General features: G+C 46.1%; 1 protein-coding gene and 1 long non-coding RNA gene across 3 annotated transcripts in view; one reads left to right on the forward strand and one right to left on the reverse strand.

Moving 5' to 3' along the window:
• Positions 1-19,392, reverse strand: part of FBXW8 (F-box and WD repeat domain containing 8) — a 118,539-nt gene that overhangs the window by 2,808 nt on the left and 96,339 nt on the right. For both annotated transcript variants that reach the window (XM_042234649.2, XM_027956546.3), the window contains 2 exons: positions 14,404-14,531; positions 982-1,155 (listed from right to left, as the gene is read on the reverse strand). In XM_042234649.2, the coding sequence (XP_042090583.1) occupies positions 982-1,155; positions 14,404-14,531 (302 nt within the window). The remainder of the gene's footprint in view (positions 1-981; positions 1,156-14,403; positions 14,532-19,392) is intronic.
• Positions 1,055-14,312, forward strand: LOC114108823 (uncharacterized). Its single transcript, XR_003585550.3, has 2 exons — positions 1,055-1,169; positions 2,269-14,312. It is a non-coding gene; the product is annotated as an uncharacterized LOC114108823 (long non-coding RNA).

Consider the following 19,392-nt stretch of genomic DNA (forward strand, 5'->3'; position numbering starts at 1 on the left):
CACAGCTCTGGGCACGACCTTACTTACCCCGGCTTCACCTTAATGATCCACCCGAGGGAGAACAGCTTTTCAGGGAGAGAGAGATGAGCTCTGCTCAAGGGCAGGCCTCGTGGGCTGTTGGAGCGGCCAGGCTGAGACAGCTCTTGAGAAAAAAGTAAAGGCTGTCCTTACAGGAGATGGTTCTGGGTGGCAGCGATGTGGGCGTTTGCTGCCTTCTGGCACCACCTGGTGGCAACTCGGTGCTTCACCACGGAAGGCAGGCACCCCAGCCGAGAAAGCTGCCAGCCCAGCACCGGCTACCACTGCCCAGCAAGGCAAGCCAGTCCTCTTTGGACCTCGTACCTAAACTAGACCTGTGCGCAGTCTTCATTTCATCACGCCCTGCAGCTGGCGGGGACACACCTTGGTGTGTATCTGCAGCCTCAGCTGTGGAAGCGCTGCATCTCACCACAGTGGTGCTGAGGGACAACCGGGGGGGTAGGGGTGGGAGGGGTTCACTGCCTGTCTCCTGCAGGGACGTGGAGGGGCTGGGCGAGGGGGCAGCCTCGGGTCGGCTCCAGCTGATCCCTACTCAAGCGAGACCACCTCTGCTTTAAAGGTTAGAAGCAAGCTCAAGATTTTAACAGGTGAGGCCCCCTTAGTATCCATTTACCTAGCCATCTGCTCTGCTTGGGAGAGTATCTGTCTCTTGAATTTTAGAGCTAAAGGTTAAAGTTACAAATTCCTCTTTAGCTGAACCTAAATTTTTCAGTGTGAAGCGCCCTTGTAAACAGCAACACTCCCTGGAGTGGACGGATGTGGGGGGGGGGGTCTGTCCCATCACGGTCTCTACCTGAGCTGGGTGGTGGCCGTCTGAACAGGCAGCAGTGACCAGCTCCAGTTCTGAGCCCATTTCCAGAGATCTCAGCAGCTGGCTCGGAGGATCACAGCAAGGACAGTCTGTGAAGTGCTTGCCACCGCAGCGCCTGTGGGCCAGCCTACCTGGAGTGAACCTCCCACAGCTTCTGGCTCATCCGGTAGTCCCACACGGAGACCAGGCCCTCCTCGCCTCCACTGACGATCTTCCAGTCATCCATCTGGACTGCGGACACTCCGAGCTGGTGGGCGGAGATGGACAGGGCGATGCTGTCAGTGCGGAGGTCGTGGATCCTCACCCTGCAGGGCCCAAGGTGAGCAGAGAAATTAGCATTAGAGTCCGAGATGACAGATTCCTCCTTGTCTGTGCACAGCAACCCTATGAAGATGAAGGATATGAAACCCCTTTAGTTACAAACATCTAAATACGGACAGTAAACATTCACCTCCACGGTGTACTCTCACCAGAGGCTACAAGGCACTAGAAACGACCTAGTTTAGAGCACCCACAACTGCTCAAAGCACACAAAAGTGAACGTGTTAGTCACTCAGTCATGTCCGACTCTCTGCGACCCCATGGTCTGTAGCCTGTCAGGCTCCTCTGTCCATACTTGCGTGGGTTGCCATTTCCTTCTCCAGGGCACCTTCCCAACCCAGGGATCGAACCTGGGTCTCCCATATTGAAGGCAGATTCTTTACTCTCTGAGCCACCAGGGTAGATCAAAGCACAGAACAAGGACACAGATACCAGCTGTCCTGGAGAGGGAGGCTGTGACCTGACTGGCACGCTGCCTCCATGGGGACATGGGCCCGAGAAGCCCAGCATGGCAGTTTTGCTGTTTGTATGCAAGTCTGTTAAGGGCAAGATGTAAAACAGCTACATTTGTCTGCAACCTGATCCGGTGCCCAGTTCACCCGAAAAAACAGCCCTTTTCGGGTGGAGTGGTATATGGTTCATCAGCGTCTTGTTGAAAGGGGACACATCCATAGTTGACTAAGCATAAGAGAATCATGATGAGAATATGTAGACACTGGGGAGTTGCTTATCTTAAAGTCTTGAGATAATTACCGACCTTGTAACAATCTGAATTTAAGAACATCTTTAAAAACTACTTTTTATACAAGTAAGTGCTGAATTTCTACCACCAAGGAAGAGACTACTGCTGCCCTGAACAGATGCCACCGGCTGGCAGGGGAGCTGGACAAACGCGTCCCACGTGGAGGACGCGGGGAGAGGGAAGAACTCAGACACGCTCCAGGCCCCAGGCTCTCACAGCTACATGAGCACACCCACACGCAAGCTACTTTCAGCATTCTGAGGGGAAATTATTTCAACTGGAAATTCTATACTGCGTTACTTACCAAGTTTGAGGGCATAATGAATAGTTGTTTTTTTTTTTTAATTTCTACCAGAAAAGGACTCAAAGTGAGCTACCCATGGATCCTCTCCGAAAGAAAGTGGGGTGGCAAAATACCAGAAGGACAGTGAGGAGCCCCCTGGCCCCCCCAGAGTGCGGTATGAGCATCGCGGACAGCAGAGAAAGACCTACTATGTCAGCTGCACAGGACAAGGACAAACCCACCTCTTAAGAGGAAGAGCCCCAAACAGGTCGCAGAGCGAAACTCAACATATGCCACACATGGAAGGCACATCTGCGTGTGACAAGGAAGAGAGGTGACAATTTTAATACCTGAAAAGGTAGATTTCAGAGCAAAAAGCATTAGCTGAGAGCACTTCATAATGACGAGACGGGCACAGTGTACTAGATGTTTCATAAAACTTGCCAGGGAAAAAAAGCCCACATGTAAAAAGTATAAATCAAATATTCCAATTAAAAAGCCACCCCATGATTTAAACTTTTACAGGTGGGTTTCAGTACATTTAATACACTGTCACACAGGGAGCTCAACCACCCCAGTGCTCTGTGACAGCCTAGAGGAGCGGGAGGGAGGCCCGGAACATTATGTATACTTAACGGCTGATGTGGACAGTTACATCGTATGTAAAATAAAAAATAAACAACACCTAAGAAATTCATTTTCATTTTGCTGTGCCCCTTCCTTCCATTACAAGAAAAGATCCCACTTAAATTAGCAATTAAGACAAAATACCTTATAATAACTTTCTCAACGTGGCGCTCTACCCACCAAAACTAACTATAGAGGACTTAGAGAATTAAAAACAATTAAAAATATTCAAGATAGGCAGGCCTTTCTAAAAACATTAAAAAAAATAGCAAGTCAATGTAACTGGTAAACTGGGGAAAATGTTTGCACCAGAGAGAACTGGCTAATTTCTTGTTTTTTAAAAAAATTTCATTTAAACTGATATTTCTGTCCATGGGAATTTCCAGGCAAGAATACTGGAGCAGGTTGCCATTTCCTTCTCCAGGGGATCTTCCTGACCCAGGGATCGAACCCAGGTCTCCTGCATTGCAGGCAGATGCTTTACCCTCTGAGCCACCAGGGAAGCCCCTAAATTGATAGAACCCATTATTTTTTAAATATTTACTTGGCTGGTTGGGTCTTAGTTGTGGCGTGCTGGCTTAGTTCCCTGACCAGGGCAGGGGCTGAACCCGTGCCCCTGCACTGGAAGGTGATTCTTAACCACTGGACCACCAGGCAAGTCACTGACAACCCATTATTAAACCAAGAGAAAAGAAAAAGTTGACAGGAAAAGAAATAGTTCACTGGTAACGAGAGAAATTATGCACTAAAACTACAGCACTGTAACAGCTCTGGCAAACTGTCCACCCTGCAGAGGTGAAGTTCTGCACTGCTCTGAGATCTTCCACCTGGATGGACAGGAACTTCTGTGCAGCTGATGGCAGCACAAGCCTTCTTTTTGGGGAGAGATTTGACAATATCCAACAAACTAAAAAATATACTTCACTTTTGACCTAGCAGCTCTACTTCTAGGATTTTATCTAGGCTACATCTAATACTGGGGGCTTCCTCAACTGACTCAGTGCTAAAGAATCCGCCTGCAACACAGGAGATGTGAGCTCGATCCCTGGGTCAGGAAGATCCCCTGGAGAAGGAACTGGCAACCCACTCCAGTATTCTTGCCTGGAAAACCCCATGGGCAGAGAAGCCTGGTGGGCTACAGTCCATGTGGTCACAAAGAGTCAGATACAACTTAACAACTAAATAACACCACATCTAATATGTATACATCCACACACGTACATACAAGGCCATTAGCCACAGCACTTTTTAGCAGCAAACCTGAGGCTTCTGTTTCAGATACCTGCTGACCACCCCAGTAAATATCACTTAATATTGCTGGGTAAGACGTAACTACATCCTTCTAAATGTGAACTCGCAGAGCAACTGACCTCCCTAAGACCCCTACAGAAAACCAGCCTGGAGAGCCTGAGCTGCAGTTTCCGGTGCCTGTAGGCATGTGTGGGAGGGGTGAGGCTGAAGGCAGGTCCAATCACGGAAGCAGTGGGCCTGGCTCCTAATGCCCCACAGGGCCAAGACTGGGGTCCAGCCAAACAGGAGTATTGAGAAGTCGCTTCACAAAAGAGCAGTACAGAACTTCTAGACACAAAAACATAATCCTGCAATTAAAATCATTAGACAGTCCAGAAGCAGATTAGACAAAGTACTTGTAAATTAGAAAATAAATCTGAAAAGTTACCTAGAATGGAGCATGGAGAGAGAAGCAGATGAAAAATGTGAATGAAGGGTTAAGAGACAGGAAGAATGGGAGCGGACAGTCCAGCTTATTTATGCCTGAAAGAGGTTTCCATAAGGAGAAAACACAGTGTATGGCAAAGAAGCACTATTCAAAGTGTTAACGGCCATTTTCCCAGAATGAAAGACGGGCATATGCACACTAATCAGAATAACTTAAAAAGAGGTACATGTCAGAGAGTATCATCATAAAGTGGGAAACCACAAAAAAAGAGAGGTCTTAAAAGCAACCTGAGACAAAAAGATGTTATGATAATTAGAGCATCATTTTTGCGTCATCATGAATCTGAGAGACTCAGTGGTGTGCACAGGTTACCTACCTCCATCAGCCAAGGCCGTGACAGTGCGTCCGTACAGGGGTGATGGAGGCCTGCACAGGCAGGAGGGGACGAGAAGGACGCAGACGGAGGGCCGCCATCACCCACACATCGCCACACCCCAGGCACCTGGGCCCAGCCGTGTGCCTGCCAGGTCAGGGGGTGGCGGCGGCTGCACCCGACTGTGAAGGCCCCCCTCTGGAGAATGCAGCTACCCAGCCTCCTCTGAGCAGAGAGACGCTCCCAGGAGACAGCTTCTCCCCGTATAGACTTTTTGTGCTTTTGAATTTTAAAGGTATAGATGACTTCTCTTAAGTTAAAGACTTTTAAAGGTAAAATTCCGGAAGGACATACATAATAAACTGGTGACTGTAGTTACCAGTTAAGAACGTCAAGGAAGAATGAGAGGAATGAAGGCAGCTGTTACTTCTCATTCTAGACACAGCCGAACTGTTTAAGAAGCGGGCTCATTCGTGGCTGGGAGGGGCTCCCGGGGCTGGGCCTTCAAGTGCTGGTCATGCTCTGTTTCTTACGCGCGTGTGTGTGTGCTGGGGGTATACCCAGGCATTCGGTGGTTCTTTAAATTCTGCACAACATACCTTGTATACACTTCCACGCAGGTGTTTTGTTTCAAATCACACAGGGTTTCAGAAATCTAGTGTCTTAGGACACAGAGGCGAGGTCCAGGGCTGCCTCCAGGCTGTGGGCTAGACGACCGAGAGCTCCGACCGAGAGCTCCGTCAACCTCCTCCCCTCCCAGCCCTGCTTCCCGGGAGGGGGTCGGTGACCAGAGAGAGGCAGAGCGAGGGTGAGGACAAAGCGCTCCCTGGGTCAGCGTTTGGAGACGCTCATCTTCGGGCATTTGTGGGTAAGGGGAGAGAGAAAAGGTAGAGCTGCTGTGAAGGGAACTCTGCCTGCAGGCTGCAGCTGCGCGGCCTGCTAATGGGAACCAGAAAAGCATGAGGGGGAGGGAGAAATTTTTAGCTCGAGTACTTTCCAGTGCATATTTGGGTAATGAGGGTCTATTTTGCTCTGGTGATTTTCATAAAGAGCTCCTCTGTTGAATATTTATACTCTCATCATTTACAGTTTGGCTGGTAAGGAGACAAAGGCAAACACAAATTTGGTCCAGAAGTTCAAAGTTTGCCATCTGTTTTCCTATTGTATTTAGATACCAGCATGGATGGCTCCAAACAAAACACAAATACCCTGAAAGATACGGCATTACTGTATTGTATCACTAAGGAAAACAAAGATGGGCCAAAAACAGACTCGAACTTCTCCCAGTAGGGAGAAAGGAAAGCACTTAGAAGACATCTCCTTAGAGAGGCAAGGCTCTGGTCTCTGGTAGACAGAGACAGCAACCAGGGCGGGAAGTCCCCACGAACCTTTCGTGGCCCCAGCCTGAAGGGCAGCGCTCCTTGGCAGAGCGTGTGCCCTCGGCGCACAAATCAAATACCTGACTCGGAGAAACAGGTAGCACAGCGAACGGGCACAGACATGCCAAGACAACTGATGCCAGGGACAAAAAGAAGCCCATGGTGGACACGGTGAATCCCCAGCCAGCGTGCGTTTCATCAACTTTGCCCGATGAAAAGGAAAAAAAAATTGGTCTGAAAGCTGTAATTGTATTATGTTTAATATTCATGGTTGGGTTTGGAGGACTGTTCCAACACTCCCCTTCTCTCCAAGCCCCTCTCTAATGAAAATCACACCATAGGAGTCAGCTCAAGCCCGCCAATTAAAACAAAAGACACCAGAACCTTCCAAAGACTCCCAACAGAGGAGCATCCATCTGATGGGCAGGAAAACGTGCTGGAAGCGAGAGGGAGGCACGCTCTGGCTGGTCCTGTGCTAAGAGCTCTGAATAACTTATTATAACACTTGCAGATGGAGCAAGTGTAACATTTACGCCCCACTCGCTCTCCCTAACAGCCAGCAGCAGCACCAGAGCCATCACAACTCTGCATTTGTCAGGGCGAGAAGCAAGCTCCAAGACTCTTTAATTAGCGGTCACAACTCAGAGCTTGCTTCCCATTGGTTTGGACTAAATAGTCCCTTATAATAATAAGGCCCCCCCCCAAAAAAAAGGCAAAAACTGTATTTGATGACAAAGATGAAGGCTGTTCAGACTCTGGCTTGGCAGTTTCATGAAGAAAGACTTGACCTTCAGCTATACTTCTATCCAGAAAATAAATGCAACAAGCAAGATGGCATGAAAACATAGTCCTTCTTTTTTTAAATGACCAAATTAATCAAGAAAACAAGTATTTTTTTTTTTGAAAGAAGTTTTGTCTCATCAAAGCTAGGCTATTAAAGAGGATTTAAAAATATAACATATGGCCAAATCAGTAGCTGTAGCTATCTACTTATCTATATCTACACAGCACCTACGATGGCCTTTGGTGAATGATTTATTTTTAACAGCAACTAGAAAAACATGGATTTTCAGGCAGAACTGACAAGCTGAATCCAACCAGGCCATGGTCAGAGCACTCTGTATTATAAAGCTGTCTCTCTAGAGTTCTTCGTATTTTTCCCACAAAAGTAATAAGCCCTGTGAAAGTGGTCACTTGACCTTTCTGGGCCTGTCCCCTTAGCTGGGCCGCCGCTGGATGGTCTTCAAGAGCTCTGTGAGACTGAACACTCTATAAGCCTTATAAGACAGCCCATGACACCTCCTGTGGGCGAAAACGAGACACGTGTAACACCAAGTTAACAAGGCACGCTGGGAATATGGAAACATTTAGCTGACTGTAACATCCTTTAAAATTTTAAGCAGATGAGTATACCTAGCATAACCTCTCCAGTTTATGGTCAGTTGCGGCCAGACAATCCGATGGGGAAAGAACAGCCTTTTCTCAACAGACCATGGCTCTCCTAGGGCAGTAGATATCCACAGGCAAAGAAGAATGAGGCAGGACTCCCACCTCACACTATACAAAATTTAACTCCAGACGCGTCACAGACCTCGGTGGAGGGCAAAACCACAGAAATTCTTTAAAGTAAACATAGGAATATGCCTGTGACTTTGGGCTAGGAAATGGCTTCTTCAATGATACCAACAGCACAAGCGGTAAAGAAACACTGGAAAAGTCAAACTCAATCAAAATTTAAAACTTCCATGCTTCAAAGAATACTATCAAGAGCGTGAAGACAACCCACAGAATGGGGAAACATATTTACCAGTCGTATCTGATAAGAGGCTGGTATCCAGACTAGACAGAGAACTCGTACAACTCAATAAATAAAAAGACAACCTAATTAAAGAATGGACTAAGGATCTGAACAGACATTTATCCAAAAAGGCCAAAAAGCACATGAAAGGATGTTCAACGTCACATCTTTAGGGCAGCTATCATCAGAGATGACAGTAAGTGCAGGTGAGGGTGTGGAGAGACTGGAACCCCCATACACTGCTGGTGGAATGGGAGACGGCACAGTCACTTTGGGAAAGCGTCTGGCAGTTCCTCAGACAGTTAAACATAGGCTTATGTAAGCCAGCAATTCCACTCCTAGGTATGTATACACAAGAGAGCTGAAAACTAACATCCATACAAAAATCTGTAGCTGAATGGTAATAGCAGCACTATTCATAAGAACCAAAAAGTGGGAACAACCCAAATGCTAACTGATGAATGAATAATGAGCGACTGTGGCTTACTCACACAATGGAAAACGACTTGGCCATAAGAAGGAATTAAGTGGCGATTCGAGCTACAACACAGGCTTATCTTGGAGACATTAGGCTGAATGGAAGGAAGAAGCCAGCCACCAAAAGGTCGTATGTTCTATGATTCCATTCATATGAAATCTCCAAAGCAGATCCATAGAGGCAGGAAGTGATGAGCAGCTGCCGAGAGCTAGACGGGGTGGGGGGACGTGGGGAGTGTCTGCTGATGGGCACAAGCTTTCTGTCTGGGGTGATGAAAACATTCCAAGATCACACCAACCTTGTGAACTTTACATGGGATTGTAGAATTCAAATTGGTGAACTGTAGATATGTGAATTCTCTCTCAAAAAGCTAAAATTTTAAAAAATGAAGATTACAGGAGGAGAAAGAAGTGGGATTTGTTGGTTCAGTGAGCGTTGCCTTGGCCGCCCACTAACAATCGGACACACACCCTCACCACCAACTCTTTTTTTGTTGTTTTTGGCCCCGCCACGTGGCTTACGGGGTGGGGTCTTAGTTCCCCTGTCCAGGGAGTGAACGCAGGCCCCAGCAGTGGCAGCGCCGAGTCCTAACCACTGGACCGCCACGGAAGTCCCACCTTATCACCAGCTCTTATTCTGGCTGTCCCCAGAGGAGCATTCCCTAGTCTGGATCCCAGGTTTCACTCAGAGAGGAAGGAGCAGCTCCCAGATAGGAGACTGAGAGCAACACAATGGGAAGGGACCCCATTTAATATAGCTCTCTGCTGCCAACTATTGAGCTTATTTTAATAATTTAAAGAGAACAGGAGTTCTGATTCTGACTTCAAGTAAGCCCACAGCTGCCTGTCTTCTGCTGCTACAACCAAAACCTCTGGACAAAAAGGCAAGGACCTCAGGACCCTGGAGAGCTGACTCAGTACAGCGAGTTGTGGAGGACACGGCCGGTGGAGGAAGAGCCTCACCCCGAGCATGAGCTCCAGGAGAACCCTGTGTGATGGTGCGGGAGCTGAAACGCTAACAGATTCGTCACCCTCTTTCTGGAGAACCGCCGACAGAAGCCCCTATGTCCAAAAAATGTGAGTATGGGTCTTTGGGGATCCCCTCTCCTCTCTCTGGTTTTGACCATGGGCAGTCTGTACTCACAGAGCTGCACTCACAGGTGAGACTCTGAGAGAAACCCCATCTCCTGGTCAGAGGCCGTGGGAAAGTGGCCCTGAAAGCTAGGAAGTGTAGGGATGAAGAGTGGGAGGAGCTGGAGACGGGGAGCCCCATGATACTGGGCGTGACTCCTGCTCACACAGACGCTAAGCTGTGCAGCAAAGGCTCCAGCAAGACTGACGGTCTCAGACTAAGCTCCGGGCGGCATGTGCAGGACGAGTCAGAGGAAACTGAACTGACACCCACTGAAGGCAAGACACAAGCTGCAGTCTTAGCCTAACCAGGGGGAGTGCCTGTCTGAAACAAACACAGAACTCAGCATCTTCCAGAGGATTATGCAACAGGACACAAAGCGGACACAAAATGTCCAGGACGCATCCCACATTACTTGATACTCCTCCCACCCTGAAAGCCCCAGGACAATGTAACCCATTCTCCATGCAAAAAAAAAACGTCAACCCTAAAATAACTCAGGCTTTAGGAATAATCACTGACTGTAAAGCAGCTACTGCAACTATACTGCAGGAGGAAAAGGTACAGGGATAGGAAACGATGAGATTAGGAGCAGAGAAACAGAAACAGTGGGAATTCTGAACCGAAGAGTGTAAAATCCAGAATTAGAAAATTCACTAGATGGGCTCAACAGTACAATGGAGATGACAGAGGAAAAAGTTAGCGGGTCCAAAGTTAAATCGATAGATATTTGCAACCTGAAGAATAGAAGGCTTAGGAAAGAAAACGAATAGAGTTTCAGGTATCTGTGAGATAAAAGGTCTGTCCTTCACATCACTAAAGTCCCAGGGGAGAAGGGAAACGGATCAGTGTGGAAAAAAATATCTGAAGAAACAATGGCAAAAAACTTCCCAAATTTGATAGAAGACATAAATTTACAGATTCTGAATGTTCAGTGAACCCCAGGCAAAGGTAAAACTTAAAAAAAAAAAAAAAAAAACTCAAACCCACAGTGGTCTATTTCTTGCAGACTTTATCTTAGTAACCCAATCAAGTTTCTCACAACTGTTCTAATTTCTAAGTTATGGACTTATTTTTGCCTTCACTGAACAAATACAAACTTTTATTTAATTGAAAACACCATCCAACATAAGAAGCACCATTACTTTATGTAATATTTTAACATGGTGCCAATTATTTGTAAGATGTTATAAAAGACACATCTTGATTTTATAGATGTGAAAATGTAAAAAAACAAAAATCAGTGCATCTTAGAATGAATGCAAAACATACAGAGTTAAGGGCTTCCCTGATAGCTCAGCTGGTAAAGAATCTGCCTGCAATGTAGGAAAACCCGGTTCGATTCCTGGGTCAGAAAGATCTGCTGGAGAAGGGATAGTCTACCCACTCCAGTATTCTTGGGCTTCCCTTGTGACTCAGCTGGAAAAAGAATCCACCTGCAATGAGGGAGACTTGGGTTCGATCCCTGGGTTGGGAAGATCCTCTGAAGAAGGGAAAGGCTACCCACTCCAGTATTCTGGCCTGGAGAATTCCACAGGCTGTATGTATAGTCCATGGGGTCGAAAAGAGGGACATGACTGAGCAACTTTCACTCACTTCACATACAGAGTTAAGCCCTCTCTGAGCACAAGACAGACACCGTGGTAAGACAGAAGCTTCTGTTCCTAACACTGGATGCACAACCCATCCCTCCTCCTCTAATACTGCTTAACCACTCTTTCTTCTTGGCTTAGCAGCAGAACACAAAATACACATTTAAAAAAGCATCACTGATCCAGGGTATTAAAACTCTTGTGCACAGCCCCACCTATAAAAGCCCTCCGTATCACCCCTCCCTCCCAACAAGGGCAAGGTACAACCCAACAGTAACTCAGTTACCACATCTTGATCATTTTATAATCTTTTATCAGACTCTAATTAACCTCTAGTGACACGCTAGGTGAACTATTTTTTCATTTTTAATTTCAGCCTATACCATGCTGCCTCCCCCCACCCCAAAACACAACTCCTTATATAATTCCACCCATGTTTACAAAGTTACTTAAGCTGATTTCCTTACTTTAGTGACACTTTGTTTTTGTTTTAACCTTGGACAGTTTCATGTACCTTTAGAGTCTATTCCAGTCTCACGTTATTTATAAAGTACCAAGAGAAAGCAAGAGAAATTCAGGTTTTAAAATAAAAAAGGTCCCAAGGGTTTAAACTGCATGTGTCACTAAGTGAAAGCCACACGGCTCTCTCCACAGTATTCGCCCCTTCCTCCCACTTCTGAAATAAAACATAAGCTGTACAACCTGGGTGGGTATCTCTAATAAGACCCTACTCACATTTATTAAATACTAAGCCTTTGGGAAAATCCCAAAAGACATGCCTCTATACACTTAAAAGTACAGAGTCCATATTCTTTCCTTTTTGAAAGTGAAAGTCGCTCAGTCATATTCGACTCTTTGCGACCCCATGGACTATACAGTCCACGGAATTCTCAGGCCAGAATACTGGGGTGGGTAGCCTTTCCCTTCTCCAGGGGATCTTCCCAACCCAGATCGAACCAGGTCTCCCGCACTGCAGGCGGGTTCCTGACCAGCAGAGCCACAAGAGAAGCCCTTCCTTTTTACAGATGTGTAATATTTTAAGCCCCGTGTTTCAGAGTCATGTTGCTAACACCGTAAATGTGATTCATAAAGAACAATCCTATATACAATGGTGACCCTCGGAGGTACCAGCAGTGGTCAGACTAGTGGCACACAGATCTAGAACTGGCCCTGATGAAATGCCATTTTGGATAGCCCCGCCCCAACTCCAAGTCCTGAGTCCATTCTCTTCATCCATAAAGACAAAAGAAGAGTCAAAGTGTTAGTCACTCAGTCGAGTCTGACTCTTTTTGACCCCATGGACAAACCCATGTTCATGGGATTGTCCAGGTAAGAATACTGGAGTGGGTTGCCATTCCCTTCTCTAGGGAATCTTCCTGAACCAGGGATCAAACCTAGGCTTCCTGCCTTGCTGGCAGATTCTTTACCATATGAAAAAAACCATAATGTTGGTATATTAATACAAAGGATTTAACATGGTCAGACTGGGCCTTCCTAATGACCAGAGAGCCCTTTTACACTATGCGCTCACTTCTCCTCTGGCAGTGGGTATGTAGTCAGGCAGCTCTGCTCTGGAATAAAACATCGGCTTTACCCAGTACGTGCCGGCCTCCTCACTGACAGCCGAATGAGCGGCTGACAACGGTCAGGACGATCTGGCTGTAACTGAGCTTCTAGAGCTAACTAGGCTGCGCTATGCAGAGAGCAGAGGTCTCTTCTCGGGAACACCATTTTGGTTTCCTGGCAGCCTCGCTGTGGTTGATCACCTACACGCTCATGCTGTCGGCAAACACTGAAGCATAACCCACAGTCCCACATCCTTCCCTCTGGATGACCCCCTAGAGCACTCCTGGAAGCCGGGGGTGCTGCTGGGCCCCCGGGGGAGCTCCTATCAGACCGGAAATGAAAATGGGAAGAGTAAGCCTACAAACTGGTTCGTTTTGTCTGCTGTGCTACAAGTGGGGCCAGTTACCAAGCTTAGGGTTTGTCCTTTTTCTTTTTTTTAAATAAAAAGAAAACCTGCCTGTGCGTATACTAAGGATTTTAATTCTCAAGTATGAGAAGTATCAGCTGTTTCAGGACACCTTGAGGGGAAAAAAAATAAGATCAAGTATTTTCTTTCAGTAAAGCACACTCACAGTATCTTTTTGCTCTATGGGAGTGGGGCAGTAGCAGTGAAGGTCAGAAGTTGGAAGTATTATTTGACAAAATAATAATTTTTGCAAGCTGCTGCACTCGTGTGACAGAGGTCTGGGATTTGGCACAAAGGAGGACCCGCCTCACGATCTGATACCCCCACCGAGCGGCCCGCCACCTGCAGCCCAGAGCCAGCCGGGGAGGGGCCGCTGGCTGAACCTGGCCTCCGGCCACCCTACCTCTCTTCAGGGCACTGGATCAGACGTGACAGATATCCAGCCAAAAAAAGAAAGAAAGGAAAGGAAGAGCCAAAGGGGAGAGGGGACAGAAAGGGGGAAAAAAAAACCCTAAAATTTGGGCTCCGTCTTTTCAAACACTCTAATCCTTTCGTGCTGATGGGTCCTGGAGCGGCTGGAGCTGGCACGGAACCCTGGAACGGGAAAATCTGACTCCCTCAGCCAATACGTTAAAGGGAAGACTGCTAATCAGCTAAATAGAAACTGGAATCTGTTCACATGAAATCTCCCCCCACTCCCGCATCACCAGAGGGACACCATAGTGTTCTGAAACACACTCTTGACATCATTTGGCAGGCAACCCTGTTTTGCTTAACGTGATTCATCCCCTAGGTTATTGTTTTTAATATTAGAAAGTGAGCTTTTAAATGCCAAACAAATTTTATAGCAGGGGGACAAAAGATATTCCAAGTGGTCTCACTGGACTTTCCACCAACTGCGTCCACCAAATGGTCTAAAAGACCCCCTTCCCATGGAGTTTCAGAAACGAGGCTGAGAGGCAGCTCCATCCAACTATTACCTAATACGAGACTTTGTTCTCCAAGTTCACAGAGACAGTATTTGAGGGGTCAGGGCTGAACTCAGGTGGGCAGAGCTGTGAGTGAGAAGTGAGGAGGGTGAGCTCTGCAGGAAATCAAGCTAGTTCAATGGGGCTGTGTGGCCCAATCTCCCAAAAAGCTGCCTGAGGCAGCCAGATATGCAACTGTGTGGAGACCTACCTCCGGTCCATGTTGCCGCTGACCATGAGGTTGGGAGGGCTGTCCCGGAGGTTGACGCAGGAGAAGTCGCCCAGCGCGTTGCCCAGCTTCGAGACGCAGCGTTCTGCTTCCAGGCTGTATACCAGGATCTGGGGAGGAGGAAGAACACACGGGTGTGTGTTAAGGGAGCAGGCCCGAACAAACACCTTCCACCCAGCTTCACCCAGGGCTCGGTCACACCACTCACTCCCACAGAGAAGAGGCTCTGTCGCCTCATTTCCTGACCCCTTCCAGGTAATGGCAGTGGAGGACATCCCTGCCAGAACAAAATGAAATGCAGAAGAAAAGAAACTCCAAAGAATTCCAGGCCAAGGTGCAAACAAACTCAAAGGACACACGAAAAATGCCAAGTGGGGAAATCAGGTATCCCAATTTCCTAACACAGAAAAAGAAGCACGGAAACCAACTAAGGCTCACGGCTTCTGATTACATACATAATAGGGGAGGCTAACAAGAAGCCGGCATGGGTTATCTTTCTTTCTCCCTCTGTATTTACACCACAACAGGTAAAAGAACAAACAGCAGAAGCATTAAGGAAGGTGAAGCTTGCAGAGTTAACCACTAGATGACTCCTTTAAATGACAAACTAGACACAAAGTCCTATTTGAAACATTAAAAAATATGTTTCTTTTAATTGAGATTCAACAGATACTCCCCAACACTGCTCTCTTCAAGTCACATCCACTTGCTAATTATAGGAAGCTCTGTTCCATAAGGCATGGAGGCAGGTAAGAAAGTATCCTTGGTCTCCAGACAATGTATTCATTATAGCTGAACACTGCCTCTTCTCCCGGGCTTCCCAGGGTGACTCAGCGGGTAAAGAATCTGCCCGTAATGCAGGAGACCTGGGTCCGATAAATGCAGGAGACCTGGGTCCGATTCCTGCGTCGGGAAGACCCTCTGGAGGAGGACATGGCAACCCACTCCAGCATTCTTCCCTGGAGCATCCCAGGGACAGAGGAGCTTTGTGGGCTCTAGTCCACAGGGTCGCAAAGAGTCGGATACAGCTGAAGTGACTGAGCATGCATGCACGCCTTCTCGCCAGCAAAACAGGGGCCCAAGAAGGATGATTCATAAGGAATCTTTCTGAAGATTATTTAAGTCTCTTACTAAAAAGTAATTCATTTACCATTAAGTGCTCACTATGGGTCAGTAACTGTTAGACACAGTCCTTGCCCCAGAATTCACAGTTCAAAAGCCTCTTCATTTACACACACATACACACACATATGAGCACACATTGTATTCTGTTGATCATGGGTTTAAAATTCATCACTGAACTCAAAAGTTTTAATGTAGTATTTTGTAGAGTCTCCTCTCACCACACACATGAAAATGATATGCTATTTTTTTGTTAATCTATACACTTACCAACTGTCAGTAAATAGATTCATATTTCAGAATTGAGAGGTTAATAAACTGACCCCACCTTGAAAACCATAGATCTCACTGTCAACATACATTTATAAGAACTGAATCTTTGGAAATTCCTAAGAAACTATTGCTCACAGTATCTGAAAGGAGAGAGGGCAATTTCAAAATGTAAAATGCCTTCTTAATCCACAAAGACTATAGAGAATACACGAAATTTTATTTTTATTTCATACAGTTGAAAATAAGTTTCTGAGAAAATATCAACTATAAAATATCCAAAATAGGATTATGTGGATCTAGAAATAAATAAAATCTGTTATCTATAGTGAATATCCTAAAAACCGCATAAAAATTAGTTCCTAGAGGGAGGGGAAAAAAAACACCACCAATCTCCCGGTCTACTCTAAAGTAACATTCCACACTTACATATCACTGTAGAGCTTTCAACAGGACTTGGACTCAATCTCTTGCTTTTAAAATACTTCAACATCAACAGCAGGAAGAAATGCCCACAGTAAATAGAAGAACTAAAATCTGATACTGAGCCCATTCCTATGTCTTTACTTTTTCTGGAAGTTCTTTTTGGCCAGAGGACAGGGCGTTTCTGAATGAAACAGTGGGATCTAATCCCTCTCCAAAAATTCATCATAAAGATGTCTAAGTCAGTAGTCAGGAGTCAAGGATTTTCTAAAGTGTTTAATAATTCAACAAATCAGAACTACCAGAAGAGCACCTTGACCATTACATTTAGTTAAAGACCGTAGAGATTAGAAAACACATCACCCATTTCAGAGGCGGTTCTTCCCACGTTACGAGTCCCTCAACGACCTTTACCATCTCCCTCTGCCTCCTGTGCTCTCTCTCTTTTAATAAGGTTGAGCAAATGGGACTTCATTTTATCTGATTGCCACAGACTAGTGAGATTAATTATTCATGCTCACGCTCTCCCTCTTGTTAAAGCCATGCATTAGACTAATTTTTCTCTTTATTGCCCTAGTTGGGTGAGTCTCAACCCATGGCCACCTGACTCGCTCTCAGAGGTGTATGGATATGCTAGAAAGAGGGGAAAAACGACCCGTAGCTAAAATCTTGGGAGAAAATGTTCTGCGCTAATGTGACTGCCAAATCAATAGATGTTTGCTGGGGATTTTTTTCTTTGAAGTACCAAGAGTGTATCATAAAAGAGCTTAAATAGTGACTACAGAGCAAATTTTTGTAGGTGTTGGATGTTTCTTTAAGAATTGTCCAGAAAGACTGAACCTGTTGTCTATTTTACAAAGAAAACTGCAGGAGAGGCAGTGCAGGGTCTCTAGACACTGTGGGGTCTACTCCTTTCTCTCTGGCTTCCGGGTTGATGGAGAGGGCACCTGGGGGCAGCAAGCGTTGTTTAAAAAGCACTTTGCTTTTGGCAATCCACTCCAGTACTATTGCCTAGAAAATCCCAAGAACGGAGGAGCCTGGCAGGCTACAGTCCATGGGGTCGCAAAGAGTCGGACACGACTGAGCGATTTTCCTTTCCTTTCCTTTTTCCATCTTAGAGATCTTAAAGTATTTCTACAAACCCTAGTCTTAAAATCCTAACTTTCATTTCTTGTCAATTACTTAGATTTCTCTGAAATTTCAAAAAAAAATTTTTTTCTGATTGCAAACATAATATATAACAAGTTCTAAAACAAAATCATGTAACAAAGGCTTGTAACCTTCCGCATATCCATCTCTCAAAGAGAGCCACTCTAACAGTTTAGTTTATACAGCTGTCCCTCGAAATCCATGGGAGCTGAGACGCCCAGATACCAAATCTGCCCACACTTGGTGCAGTGTTTGCATGTAACTTACATTTTCTCATCTACTTTAAGTCCATCTGTATATTACTGATACAACTAAGACAATGTAAATGCTGGGTGTATAGTTGCTGGAGCTCAGCAAATTCAAATTTTGCCATTTGGAACTTTCTAGAATATCTTTTTAAATATTTTCAACCTGGGATTGGTTGAATCTGTGGATTCGGAACCTGTCTAGCTGACTGGGTGCTTCTAGACTTTTTCTATACCCATGTCTGTCTTGTCTGTGGCTCCCGTTCTCTCACTCTCTCTGTGTGGAAAATTGTTCTTTTCTTCAATGGGATTATTGTTCTGTGACTTGTTTTTCCTACTAAATAACATGAGAGATCTTTCTTTATCAGTACCTATTAATAAGTTGATCTTTTCTTTTTTAAAGGTTGCATAGAATTTGTCATGGATATATAATTCCATACTGGTGGACATCTGGGTTGTTTCTAATTTTTTTAGACAAAGTAAATAACAATTACCCTTAATTTGTAATTCTTTCTGCAATCAGTCAACAAATGTGGATGACTCTTCTTCGTGCAGCAGGCACTGGAATGAACAGGGAGGGCGGATGATGTGCAGGAGCCTCGGCGGGCTGCCAGCTGAAACAATCCACCTCTTCACCAGCTAGCGTGCGGCCACCAGCTGTCCTGCTCCTCCGTTTGTGGGACCCACCTCTCCGAGGGGACCCACCTTTCCACCATGTCCTAGCAGGTGGCGATGTCACAGGCAGGGCAGCAGTACAGTCAGGATGGAGGTGGCAGCCACAGGCCCAACATCGGGGAAAGCTCAGGCAACACCCTGGTGCAGGCAAACCCTGCTCCGTCCCAGGTGTGACCCAGACCAGCTAGTGTGTCTAGCATAGGCTTTCCAACCAGATCCTGAAGGAAAGGGATGAGAAATGGCTCTGTCCCTGCAGTGGGGTGAGTTCAAGGCAGGTCAACTACACCCAGTAAGACCTGGGTTTAGCTGCAAACATTTCTGAAATCTGGGACTGCTATTCCCCTCATTATGAAACAGGAACCATTTGTGTACAGAAACAGTTCTGAAGAAATTACAGAGCCTTGCAGTCCCAGACTTGCGGTCATGCGCTAATGACTGAAGAAAGGAACTCCATTTGTACTTTAAGTTTACCAGAAACATGAGTCTTCCTCAAACTACTCTATGTCATCTGTCAAAGGCATGACACCACCACCAATGTCACCCTAAGCAGCAGGCTCACCTCCTCTGGACCCTGCTCAGTTGTGTCCAACTTTTTGCAACCCCATGGACTGTATGTAGCCCACCAGGCTCCCTGATCCATGGGATTTCCCAGACAAGAATACTGAAATGAGTTGCCATTTCCTCCTCCAGGGGAGCTTCTCAAGTGGTGGATTCTTTACCACTTGAGCCACCTGGGAAGCCCTACCACAGTCTTGTACACAAGAAATACTCAAATAGAGCTTGTCTGCCTTTCCAAAGAGGTGAGGAGTGGTCAGAAGGCTTCCTTACAAGACTATAGCTTTTTTAAAAGCGTGAAATAAAGATAGTTTGTCTGCCACCATCTTAAAAAGGAGAAGCCACAGAGAGGAAAGGTGAGGAGATGCTGTGCTGGACTGCAGCAAAGTGAAGGACAAAAGTCACAGGGAGAAGACCTGATTGCCATTCGTGGAGATGACAGTCTACCTGCTTTCTTTTCTGATCTCTAACAACTCACCTCCACCACTACCACATATACTCTTCTGAGGGGGTAAAGTCATGACTAAGAAGC

This window comes from Ovis aries, chromosome 17 (assembly GCF_016772045.2).
Source record: "Ovis aries strain OAR_USU_Benz2616 breed Rambouillet chromosome 17, ARS-UI_Ramb_v3.0, whole genome shotgun sequence".
NCBI classification, from domain to species: domain Eukaryota; kingdom Metazoa; phylum Chordata; class Mammalia; order Artiodactyla; family Bovidae; genus Ovis; species Ovis aries.